The sequence below is a fragment of the Eptatretus burgeri genome, chromosome 1 (genome assembly GCF_056783735.1).
Source record: "Eptatretus burgeri isolate ZD-2024b chromosome 1, Ebu_testis_v1, whole genome shotgun sequence".
NCBI classification, from domain to species: Eukaryota; Metazoa; Chordata; class Myxini; order Myxiniformes; family Myxinidae; genus Eptatretus; species Eptatretus burgeri.
Window position 1 is genome coordinate 100,227,003 of NC_140961.1, and position 13,795 is coordinate 100,240,797.

The 13,795-nt window shown below is 41.5% G+C and overlaps 1 protein-coding gene across 1 annotated transcript in view; it reads right to left on the minus strand.

The window, feature by feature from the left end:
- Nucleotides 1-13,795, minus strand: part of LOC147035053 (CD166 antigen-like) — a 169,878-nt gene that overhangs the window by 43,417 nt on the left and 112,666 nt on the right. The window contains exon 12 of the mRNA XM_085893036.1: nt 8,376-8,559. Within this exon, the coding sequence (XP_085749162.1) occupies nt 8,376-8,559 (184 nt within the window). The remainder of the gene's footprint in view (nt 1-8,375; nt 8,560-13,795) is intronic.

Here is a 13,795-nt window from a genome sequence, read left to right on the forward strand (position 1 = left end):
GGGGTCTGGCGGGTGCATCACATGACTCAGTGTTTTGCTGCAGTCGCCATTGTGTAATTAAGGCCTAAGTCACATTTGCTCTACGGCGAGGATATGGCGGCCGTACGCCCTCTGAATTGACAGAAACGTGCGACGGCCGCAGAGTTTTTGCGGTTGCCTCAGGGTGGCCCTATGCCATTTGGCTATCTTTTATTGTCCTTAGAGGTCGCCGTGGAAATATAACGCGGAGTTATAACTTTTTTCATTTCTACGTTTGCCATAGCAATTCGACAAGCTGAAACAAAATAACTGGTTAAAAAAAAAAAAAAACGAACCCACTCGTTACCGTTCGTCTGGCCGCACGTTCGCCTTTTAGGGCCCCCGCCTGCGGTCGCCTTGCGGGCACCTTGAGGCTACCTTGCATGTGCCTTGAAATTCTATGGCCACCGCAGGGCCCCCTTAAGGTCACCGTGCGACATCAAATCAAAGACCGTACGGCAACCCCACGTTTTCGGTCTCCACAATTTCTAAATACGCCGTGCGGCTCCCCGAAAAATAAAAACATATGTGACTGCTACATTGTGTGACCGTGGAAATACTGCGGCCACCGTATAATTGCTAGTGGCCGTAGATTTCGGAGACCCCACGGCCGCCATGCCAAATGTGACTTAGGCCTAAATGCTTGTACACAGACTCCCAAGCTATGCCGTCTTTTCACTCTCCCACAGGTACTGTATGTATGTTTTCCAGTATTAGCAAAAAAACCTGTAGGAATGACACGTGATTATCCCAGAGCATTAACTATTAGTGCCCTGGTTGGAATTGCTTTTAATTCGAGCTATTCAACATTCTTACTGGATGCCACGAGATTGGCCTGTAACTTGAATTTGAGTATGACTGACGTTATATTTTCAGCACCAAAGTCAGAGATGTTGTTTTACAAAGAAGAAACGCTTTAACATTAAATGTCATTCACCTTGGTATCCAAGCAGATAATTATTACTCGAGGCCAGTGGCGGATAGCCCTCCAGGCTGCATCGGCTGAAGCATAAGGCCCGGATGTCTTAGGGACCGCCAAAAATATGTGTATAAGTAAAAAATAACAATCAAAACAAAAGTATTTATTTTGGAAAACGAGATCCATAAAAATTAAAATACATTATTCCATAAGTAAAATCAAATTAAAAAAGAAAACTGAATTTTTTTTTTGCTTTTTATCACATTAAAACTAAAACTCACCAAGATCAACATGAAATGCTCTAAAAAAAATCCATATTAATTATCGAAAAATAAAATTCAAATTTGAATTTGCGACTTTTTTTGCCTGCGAATTCATTAATAATATCCTGACTGTCAATTTTACGCAAATGCTCCGACTCGACGTGCATCAATGAGAAGTAGTTCAGCTTTTCGTCTTTCATTGTTGACCTTAGGTAGTTGTTGATTCTTTTTAGGGCAGAAAATGATCCTTCTGCACTGCAGTTAGATACCATCAGGTGGTACATTCGAAGGGAAATACATATATTGGGAAAAACTGAAGATACGTTGTTTAACACAATTTGCTTAAACGTATGAAGTTCAAAATTACATTCAGTGTCATTACCAACTGCATATACATTGTTTCAAATACTCTTTGAACTGAATCAATTCATCTCCAAGGCTGTGTTCAAGATTCTTAGGATAGCAAGAAATCAGATAATGTGCAGCCTGTTGCAAATTCTTCATCCTTCAATTGCAACAGATTTGTCAAGAATCCATACTTTGTGTTCAGTTCTGAGTAAGCATCCATCCGTTTACTCAAGGTGCTACACGGCTGATCAATGACAGGTAGAAAAACATTGATACGGAATGATTCACGTGCTGAACTGACAGGTCAGTCTCCTGTGCTGGTCCATCATAAAACTTCATTTTCCGTTTCTGGTTATTTGTTCCTTGTAAGTTGATGTGGTAGTCTTCAGAATGCCAATCTTTTCAAATACATCAAACATCTCCATCTATCTCCATCTATCTATCTATCTATCTATCTATCTATCTATCTATCTATCTATCTATCTCTCTCTCTCTCTCTCTCTCTCTCTCTCTCTCTCTCTCTCTCTCTCTCTCTCTCTCTCTCTCTCTCTCTCTCTCTCTCTCTCTCTCTCTCTCTCTCTCTCTCTCTCTCTCTCTCTCTCTCTCTCTCTCTCTCTCTCTCTCTCTCTCTCTCTCTCGTATTGAACTTTGCAGACTTATGCTTGTTCGGTGGAAGCATTGTAGTAGCGTTGTCCAGACACTCAGTAAAATACCTGTCTCTAAATTTTCCATTTCTTCATCAAGAGCTTTTGCTTCACAGCGCGCATTTGCTTTTTCATATGGAACCTCAGCCATTTTCTCCAAACACTTATGAACCTCAGAGTATCCTTGATCCAAAGCATTTACACTGGAAGCATGTGCACACCACCGTGTGTCAGATAGACGTTTGAGTACAGGCAGTTGTTCACATCATTCCCTCAGAAGCAATCTCCATCGATGTGTAGAGGCTCTGAAAAATGTATAACAATTTTTTATGAAGTCAAAGAAGTGGCAGACATGTGGCACACAGTCAATAGCAGATTGGCCAACCAGATTCAACGAGTGTGCACAGCATGGTACATAGTTGGCTAAAGCGTTTTCCTTGCGTATTGATGCCTGCACACCATTATACCTTCCACTCATATCACTTGCGTTGCCATAAGACTGACCTCGGCAGTTGTAAATGTTCAAATGATTCTCTTCCATGAAAGAGAAAAAAAACTTTCGACAATATCCTGAGCAGTATGACCATGCATATCAAGGAACTTTGTAAAAAGTTCCACTGGTCCATCCTTGTGAACATATCGAAAAGTCAGTGACAGTTTGTCAAAGTTAGCAATATCTGGAGTGGAATCTAAAGATATAGAAAAATATTTAGCTTCTTTTATTTCAGTGATGATTTATTTGAATAGTTTCTGTCCTATAAATTCAATCAATTCATCACATGCAGTAGATGATATATATGAGACAGAACCTTTGCCATTTCCGCCATGCGTTTCCAAGTGATTGGCTAGAAACGGGTCAAACTGAGCCAGTAGTTCTAATGTCCCCAGAAAATTGCCATTTGAAGGCGATAAAAGGGCCCCGTCATACATACTAAGCCTAAGGCCCAGAAAATGTTAATCCACCACTGCTCGAGGCAACAAAGTATGAACAATATCTATGTGCTATCAATACATTCATTTGGTAAATCTATATATCAGCACTGTGATTTCTGGAATAACCCTTTGTGCTCCAAATGTCATTTGTGATGTGACTGAGCATTCTGCTGCAGTCACCTTTGTGGTATGAAACACTTGTACACAGACTCTCAAGCTTTGCCATCTTTTCACTCTCCCAAAGACCATGAACTCAGCAGGGCATAACATGTTTTGGGGGGCTCATCCAGGATCTTACTATGAGAGACAGAGACACAATGAGCCTGTATTGCTCCACAGAGATGATGGAACCCTCAATCGAAGAACTTCAACTTGATCTGTTGAATCAGATTTATGGTTTGCCTTTGGAGAAATTTAAACTGGTAGCAGAGCAGTTCAGTCACATCACCAAATGAGGACTCTTGTCTGAAAACAGCCCAGGCAATAGTATCAACTTTAAAAGCGGAACAGAAGGAAGATTGTGATCTTGCATGTCCAGGTCACACGACATAATTTCTAACGGAATTGGAGACTGATCAAAATGCAGACACCAATGGAAGCCAAATTTCCCCACCATCAAACTCTAGCCCAGGAACATAATTACGTACAATCAGTGAATGCATGCCCAATGCCCATTCTAGAGGAAGGACTTTAAGAGTACTGGGCAAGTTGGAAATGCTCAGACCTCTGTGCCATATAGTTCCTTACTACGACAGGTTGACGAATGGTTTTGTCAAGATTATCCAGACAGTGAAACAGCGAATGCAGTAATCCATGAAATAGAGCCAGGTTTGCATCTCCGGAGATATCTGTAGGGCCGAAGTAACTTGACGACGCTGAAAAAATAATTCGGACACATTATGATTCAAAAAAATAATTTGGACTCGGCCACGAGCAATGGAACTGTACCAATTGCTCGGGAACACAATGCAAAATGGGAAGGAAGGACCACGGGAGTTTCTCATGAGAAAGATATATGATGGAGCGCATCCAGATATAATGACTGATTAATTATTGTCAGTACTGCACAACAGAACCTGCATAATCAAAAGACTTTAAGTACTTTGAATGTATTCCTGGGGAGGACCGGGCGTAGTGGCGTGCGCCTGTAATCCGGCTACTCGGAGGCTTGGGTTGGAGGATCGCTTGAGGACGGGGGCTCTCCACTGGGCAGGGTGTAGAGCAGCCCGGAATCATGGCGAAACCCAAATCCTGATCCCTGTGTCGTAAGAGGCGACCAGGGTTGCGTCAGGAAGGGCATCCGGCGTAAAACATGTGCCAAATCAGTATGCGGATCATAACGGATGATCCGCTGTGGCGACCCCTAACGGGAGCAGCTGAAAGATGAACAACAACAATGTATTCCTGGGGAGGGGTAAAGTGACTCAGGCCACCCTGAAGAATTTAATTTCCTTGAAAATGAAAGCAAAACCAGACAACAAGCATTCTGCCATGAACAGATAACCTAACACCACTCCTCCTGAGGGCCCTGTCACACCTTGACGTTTTAACCATCAATGGCAACGTACAAAAGTGTATGTAAAACGTTGGCGTACGCTGAAATTTTGATGTTTTTTTAAGTTTTGGGTGTATTCATAACGTGTTGGTCGTATGCATAACATATCAGTAACGGGCACAGAACGTTTCATTGTGTTATATTTAACTTTTACCAACGAATGCTTAGCCTGTTGTCGGCGTTCACAACCTATGCCCAATGATAGTTAAACTTAGCCATAGCGCTAAATGTATCTCCGGCGAACTCGTGGCGTAGCCTGTTAAAAACCTGCCGGACGCCGATTTAAATCATAACCGCCTGAGAATTTGAAGTGTCAACATCGCAGTCACACCTTGACGATTTTGCCAGCGTATGCCGGCCTATGAAAAATGTGTCTAAAACGCTGGCGCACGTCAAATACGGTATAGGAAAGTTGTGTATACGTTAAGAGTAGGCTGGAAAACAATGAAGTACGCTGTCATATTACGTGGTACGTGCAATACGTCGTGAAATTTCAAGCATGCTGAAAATTTTATGACGTACTCGGCGTATGGCTCACAAGTTCCGCACGCGTTGTCATATGTTCCTGGCACGCTCTGCGATCGTTTACACACGACAGACACACGTTACCTGTATGTTACTCATAAGTCAAAACACGTCAAGGTAATATTTAACATACCCGCAACCTAATTTTCAACCAATGGGGAACGTCCTTTTAACCTATGAGTAGCGTGCTCTGAACCTATGTTTAACGTGCTTGAAACCTATGAGTAACGTACATTGAACCTATTTGTAACTTGCCTTGAACCAATGACTAGCGTGCTATGAACCTATGAGTGACGTGCATTTAACCTATGTGTTGCATGCTTTGAACCTAAGTATAACGTGCTTCTAACCTTTGAGTAACATGCTATGAACCTATGTGCAACATATCTCCAACGCACATTGTCGTATGTAGACGAATTAGATTGACGTCTTCCGGACGACCACAGAACTTACTGAACGTGTTTCTAACTTGCATCTACCGTGTAATGGCGTATTGGCAGCGTTAAGGGGAATTAGTATATACAAATGGGCTTCACAAGAGGAACCCATCATTGTTCCAGACTCCATGTTGAGTGGATGTCAATGCCAGTAGTATCAGTAGTAGTAATACTATTAGCAGTAGTTGGTGTGCGTGACAGTAGTAATATTAGTAGTAGTTGCAGTAGTAGCATTGGTAGTAGTAGTATGTATATGTCAGTAGTAGTATGTGAGCATGATGGGGAGAGTGTGGGTGATGATGGATCCTCTTATCGTCCACGAATAGGAGACTACTTTGCACCATTGTTCGATGTTCTTTTCGGCTAATTTTTTTTCCTCATTCCCACGATGAAATATTTCTTTGTTTTACTTTTTAAAGTATTAAAAACGACTTTGACAAATGCATAATGTGCACATAGTGTCATGCCTGTGTGTAATGAACACAGAATGCTTCGATAACTTATAGATAAGTTATACCAACGATTGTTTATCGTGTTTTAGTCGTCCACAACCTATGCCCAATGATAGTCTAGCATATGCATAGCGTAATAACTCCCAAGCACGTCATTCATAGGTTATAAATAAGTCACGGGTACCCTAAACATTACTTTGATGTGTTTCGACGTATGAGGAACTTTCAAGTAGCGTGTTGCGAAGTGTGAACAACGTTCGTGTAGCGTGTTTACAAAACGTTACTCATAGGTTAGAAATAAGTTTCGGGTACGCGAATGTTACCTATACGTGTTTCGACTTATGAGTAACATACAATTAACGTGTGTCAACGATCGCATAACGTGCCTCCAACTTATGGCCAGCATAGCGGAACGTGTGAGCCAAACGCCGAGTACGTCATAAAATTTCAAGCATGCAAAATTTTTTGGACAACCAAAAAGTACAACGTTTTAAACCAGCGTAATACGACCTATGGTCGTGTTTTTCAGCGTGCACCTAACGTACACAAAACGTACCCATAACGTATTCGACGTGTGCCAGCGTTTTAGACAAATTTTTCATAAATCGGCATACGCTGGCTAAATCGTCAAGGTGTGACAGCCCCTTGACCACTGTCTCAACAGCAATCACACAATAATTATTTGGAATGCACACCAAAACAGGTCATAAAAGAGGATTTTCTTGTTCTTTCTTCAGTGGATCATTTCATATGCGACATACTTTATTTAATTTGTTACACTTTCAGAAAGTGCAAAGAAAATGGAACCACAGTCTTTCAATATTCTATGAAATCACTACTTTCATTGTGTACATTGAGATGACAGGAAGCACTCGCCGACCCAGTTTTGAATCCCGACCCAGCTATAAGCTGTCGTCCCATTGTGTCACAGATGAGGTGATTCATCAATGTGTATGTGTGTGTACGCGGATGGACGTCCAACGGGCATACTGTCTGCCAACATTAGTTGGTGGATGTTAAAGATCCCATATGGTGTCCTTCACAAAGAGTAGGCAAGCTATCGCTGACACCATGAACAAATTACAAATTCCTGTCATAAGTATCAGAGAGCATTGCATCAGCGGCACAGCCACGTCCTCAGGCAATGATGCTACCCCGCAGCCTTGTGCTGCATACGGCCGAAGAAGAAGCCTATATACATAAGCAGTCAACAGTGAATGTGGTTAGAGAAGGGGAAAACATCGAAGTAACAAGAGCGCAAGTGAGCACAATATACGCCCGAAAAAGTCTCTGTGACACACACACACACACACACACACACACACACACACACACACACACACGTATGTGTGCGCATACTCACACAAACAATTGTATGTTCAAACACATCAATTTATGAAGAACAAGAAGGTATATACAGAATTGTGCTACTACAAGGAAAACAGCATCCTGGTTGCCATGGCAACCACTTTAGATGACGAACGTATGTCACGACATACCATCTCCATAGTCTGTACCTTTGTACCAAATATGAAACGTGAAAGTTGAAAACTTTGGGAGTTCGAGTGTGGACAGGAACGGACAGACAGACAGAGACAGACAGACGGACGGACGGACGGATGACCGGTATCACATAATACGCCCCAATATATATATCGGGCGTATAAAAAAGAAAGGTTTCAATGAGGATGGAAATCTCAACATAATGGCAAAGGATCAAGTGAAGTGAGATCAAATGATTAATTTGTTTGTCAAATTGTCAATGTTCACTAAAGTATCGACCAGGTGAAGGCAACCAAACCTTTTTTTTTTTTTTTGCATGTTAAGTATGCAAGAGTTGAAAGAAGGAGAGAGAAAATCGAGATGAAAAGAGAGAATTAAAGAAAGGTCAGTCAACTAGAAAAAAGAGTGGGTGGATAGAGAGGAGTGGGGAATCCAGGGGAGGGAATGGAGAAGACCCAAATGTCAACAATTTTTCCTTCCCAATTATACGGTAATATGGCCACCTGCGAATTTGGGAAAATCTTGAACTTCAGACAGAACAACCAAAGGACCTCTGTAGGCAGGTGGCAGCCTTATCCCCAGAAGACAATCACAAACCCAATTAAAAGTATAAATGTTTTCACCAACACCGAGAAACACAATTGTCCCTCTCAGAAAACAACAAAACGTAATATACAATCATTACACGATTGTGCAGGATCACTGGCATACAATCGAGAGTAGATTGTATAGGATCACAAGTACAATCAGTTTCAGATTGTATATTACTGTATCTTACAGCAACACTTTGTGGGGAACGCAAGGTCTGCAGCGAGTCGGTACTGACACTTCATTCGAAGATAGAATGTCCTGGAATCCCTCCCCAACGGATTGCTGGCATTGCACGTGATGGTGAGGGGCCCAGAACTGTTAATGGAAAGGTTACTCTTCATAAGAGACTGTGACTTCAACCACTGCTCTTCCTGGAACAACAAAAAAGGAGGGAGAGAAGAAGAGAGGGGAGAGGGAGGAGAGGGAAAGAATAATTCATTAAACATATTTCCAAGTTCATAGAAATAAGTCAAACGATGTACCGCATGTTACACACACATAGGATGATGTGATGAGAAATTAAGTGTGAATCAACAAGTGTCCTATATGATTCACAGTGTAAATGCGTTGATAAATATATGCCATTTCATGGCTGTGCATACATACTGCAGTAAGGAGGTAAGGTGTATGGTTATGAGTATTTATGGTACGATATGTATTGGGGTTTTTACACGTAGAGTTGTGCATTCATAGGAAAGTAATTGATGAGATACTTTGTCATGTCCTGAACTGTCCATGTGTGACTAACTCTGACATTTCAACAGAGGGAATTGGTGATTACGTAGTCAAGGGAAATGCATTGCTCAGGGCCAGCTGGAGAGGTATTGTCTTCAGCAGAATGGATAATGAAAGTGATTAAAGACTTATCTGCTTGCAAAATAGTCCTCCACTGATGGAGAAACAGACTTCGAATACATCCAGATTTTGAAAAGAAGCAAAACGACTTGCCCCCGACCCAGGGCAATGACATCAGCCATGACATATGGACATCAAAAAAGTTCAAAACTTGACAAGAGCACAGAGAATCAAAAGCCATGCCTCCGGCATGGAAAGAGAGGAGGATATTTTCTATAGGAAAGTGTGCAGGGTGAAGTTTGGCTCGAGTATCCGGTCCTCATGGACTGACTGTAGGCCGGCACCGCAGGGTGGTCAACAAGCTACGAGAGAGGTTTATTTCTGAGAACTGTGGCGCATGAATGGAGGTGTCACGCCTGGAGAAAGCCGCTCCCGAACAGTCAAGTGCTGCACTCGGGTCAGAGAGCCAGAATGGCTACCGGGGCATTACGACGTGTTGAGCCCCCTTCATCCGGTTGAAGATGTAATATTTTAAGATAAAACCAGACCACATAATATTGTTGCAGTTCTGGAAAGACCTTGGGGTGTCGCAATCAACATGTAAGGAATCCCTAGTTTAGATATTTCCATAGCAATTCTGTTTATGCCTGGAGTTGGCTTAATGGTGATGGTGGTGGGTTTGGGATCCTAGGATCCTTAGTTCAAACCCCCTTAACTGTTGAATTAATGCCAGGTGGGGTTGACTCTGCCCGTCATAATGAGTGCCAGCTCGCTGGTATCCTGTGTCGGCGTGGCGATTCATCCAGGATTGTGTCCAAAAGCCAAGGAGACTGCTTAGGCAGCACCAACGGTCTGCACAGAGTATGGTCGGATGGAATTCTGTTTAGTTAGGTTACCCATTCCCTCATATCAGTGGACAGAGAAATGCATTGTATTTGTGTCGCAGGTCCGAATTTTGATGAAGATCCGAATCCGGATGCAGATCCGATACTTAAATTTTTTTTTTTGAAGTCATTCTTCATCATTGAGAGATTGGGTCAAAAATGATAAATAGCATGATATTTCAAAAATGTATTGGGCTCGATATGTTCGACTGGATCAGGCATTGCAAGGCGGAGGTATGCGCTCCACCGAGTGACCTAGTTCAGTTTTTGATCTTTACAATGATGACTGTGATGGTACGTCCATGATTGCATGACAATTGAGCAACTCTCCAGAGGGTTTTCGGCTGTTTAATTCCCCTTCACTTACAGCTACACAACCACCCTTTGATACATGCTTATAGAATAGCACTGTGTTAAAAGTGGAGCTTATAACTTACTATCAAACATTTTGTAATCTTGAGACTTCGGACAGCCACAAGCAGAGATTCATGTGCTTCACAAATTGCTAGGTATTCCGCCTCATTTACAGTTTCTGGTGCCTGGAAAATTGGACGTTCTTTCGTCCTTTAACCTCAAACCTTATAACACTTTGGTGCTTTTGAAGTAACATTATTTTACAGGAAGTTCAACAACACAGAATATATAAACTACTTCGGACTCATTTATACTGCACATTTGCACGCAAAAAGGTTCCGCAATCTCTGTAATGACGATATGGATTCCGCATCGAAGGTATCAGTTAAAAGCTAAATGCTATATTATTTGTAAACAAGAGTAAATGCATGTAAATGAATGATTAAAATTGAGTTATATGTTATATGTTTGGTGCAGCACAGATCAGGAAATTGTATTCAGACTGCTTGATGTAATGAGCTAATTTTGACTGTAGATGGCGGTATTGTACTGTAAACTGCCTGGTGAGATTCGTGAAGGTGCTGGAACATTCTCAGATGAAACTTCCAGTATGGACTAGAATTGTATTTGCTGGAAGGCACGGGATCGTTCTGTGATACTATATAAACTTGCGAGAGGGAGGTGTAGTGAGACAGGTGACATGTGACAAGCTATAAGTTCGATCTCCTCATGCTTGATTTAACTCTGACAAGTGAACAAGGTGTTAATGTCCAGAGTGGTTGTTAATGCGTTGAGCCAATTATAACCAGATGATTAAAACTCATTAATATTGTATGTTGGGAAATAATTCCATTGCGCTCTTTAATCAACCTGGATGGGCCAACGTATGAGAGAGAACACAGCGACAAGATTCAATCGATCGACAGGCACAAAGGACGAGGTGAACATGCGTGAGTTGTGCCAGCAGGACTGGGACACTCGGCGGTGGAAACAACTCAATGCAGTAATGGGAGTTGGACATTGTACGTAATGGTGAACTTCCTCATTTGACATTGTACTTATTTATTTGAAATGCAAGTTTCAAAACGTTATGCTGTTGATGTGGTTCCTGTAAGATCACTCAGAAATCACCGACCCCTACTGACAAAGATCCATTTGATTGGTAGCTGATCTGTACGTTCGTTCATCACCGAGGATTGCAGTCGTCAGATAATGTGCTGGGTTTGGCACCACGAATAACATAGTACACCAAAGGGAAGGAAACCCCAAAGATGCGCGTCTCACCCCTGACATTAGGTCAATGAAATTACACGGAATTACAAGGAAATTCAATGCAGGAGGCCATTTGGCCCATCAAGCCGGCTCGATCGTGCCAGCATCTATAGAAGTACCCCCTATACACACACAACTTTTTGGTACCTATGTAACTCGACGATTAAATTATATTCTGGTTTGTGGTGCCATCACTTTTGGAGAGAGATGATTCCATGAATTTACTACTCTTTCAGTGAAAGAACCTGGTCTTATGACCACCCGGGGCTGTGTTTGTTTCTGTTTCGCTTTCCTGCGTGGTGTCCATATTTTACAACAGTCTTTGTAAAATTGTTGCTCAATGGATTAAGGATCCCTTTTCTGGTTTGCTGTTTTCTTTCCAGGATCCATATAGACAACTCCTACATGTATCTTACAATCTTCAATCTCAATCCAGAATCCTTAACATGAACCCCTTCCTCAATGTCATTCCCTATTCTTGACACAATATTATCTTTTTCTCAGCTTGTCACACCCCCACCCTATATTTCCTTTCCTTTCACACCAAAATACAATCATGTAGTCTTCAATTCCTGTCCTCCAGTTGGATTCCTCATTAAACCACATCTTGCACACCGCAACTGTCATACCCTTCACTCTATAATTTAGCTTCAATGTATCAGTTCTTCACCAACCGTGGCTATCCAACTTCACTGATGGAAAAGGCTCTTTACCGTTTATGCCGAAATGACAGACAGAATCTTCTTTTTCTAAAAACAAACAAACACAACCATAGAATGACGAATAAAATCCTCTCACTTTGGTTTATCATTCAGAGTTTTGCAGAGAAAACTAGAACGGCACTCGATCGAGCGCATACCTCCGCCAGGCTGAACAGGTTATGTTTTGTATCCCACATTCCCACCGATAGGCTGCATCTGGATCCATACCTCCAAAATCTAATCGGCCTGTTCTTGTCACCTTCCCAACTCATCCACCACGTTTCGTCCGAATCTGTCCATAAAATTTTGAGATATCATGCTAAATTATAGTTTTTGGCTCAATCTCTCAATGATGAAGAATCATACAAAATTAAAAAAAATTCTCATATCCGGATTCAGAACTAAACCCAAATTGGATCGATTTGTCCTTGTCAAACACCCAAACTGTCCACCAAGTTTTATCTGAATCAGTACATAATTTTATGAAATATCATATTATTATCGGATCTTTATCTGGATCCGAATCATAACCAAAATCTCATTATTTTGTCCTTGTCGCACACCCAACCTGTCCACAAAATTTTGTCCGATTCTGTCCACAACTTTTTGGAATATCCTGTTCAGAGATAAACAAACAGACAGGGGTGAAAACATAACCTCCACCCACCTTTGGCAGTGGAGGTAATAACTATTCACGGGAATTTTAAAATTCTACCTGACGACACACAACCTGCTTCCATCTCCTCTCAACCACCTCTGGTTTTTTTTCATCCAAACGTGATGAAAGTTTGCTAAATTTTCTGGTCAAAGGCACGTTACCTTCCAATCTCCCACCAGGAATGTTGAAATGCATGCGCAGTCATTGAAATACCTGTGATCTTATCAACCCTACGACATCAATGTCAGGACTGAATCACACCATCATTATTACCGATCATTTTACCTGCACAACCTACAATGCAATTGATTGCATTTCATGTTCACCTTGAAGTAAACTTTATATTGGTTAAACTGGATGAGGGCTCAGAGACAGCTTTCATGAACATCTCAACGATGTCAGAACTAACAATAATGACATCCGCAAAACAGTCTCTTCTAATGTTAACCTTGCAGGACACTCTATCCATCACATGTCTGTTCGTGGTTTAACACTCTTCGATGGAAACAATGACTCGGAGAACATTAAAGAACAGCATTTCATCTACAAACTCGGAACATCAGTACCAAATGGATTTAATGAAAAATTTTTCCCTTCTGTTCGTACAATACCAACCAACACTCATTCCCAACCTTCATTTTTTTTTCTTGTCTTTTGAATCTATTTCTTTCTTCCTCTTATCCTTCCCTTCTTTTTGTTTTTGATTCAACCAATATGCCACTCATGATGTTATACCTCAGTCCAATAAGTATCCTGCTCACCTATATTATGTCAAAGGTGAGGTCATTGGTGACCACACACCCGACTGTATATCAATCACTTCTTGTTGTCCCTCTTTCTTTGCTCCGACGAAAGGATAACCTTGTGATCCTTTACGGTGAATAATTCTTCACCATTTTTTTTTAATGTTGTTTTCAACACAGTAACAAAAAGGCCCCTATTT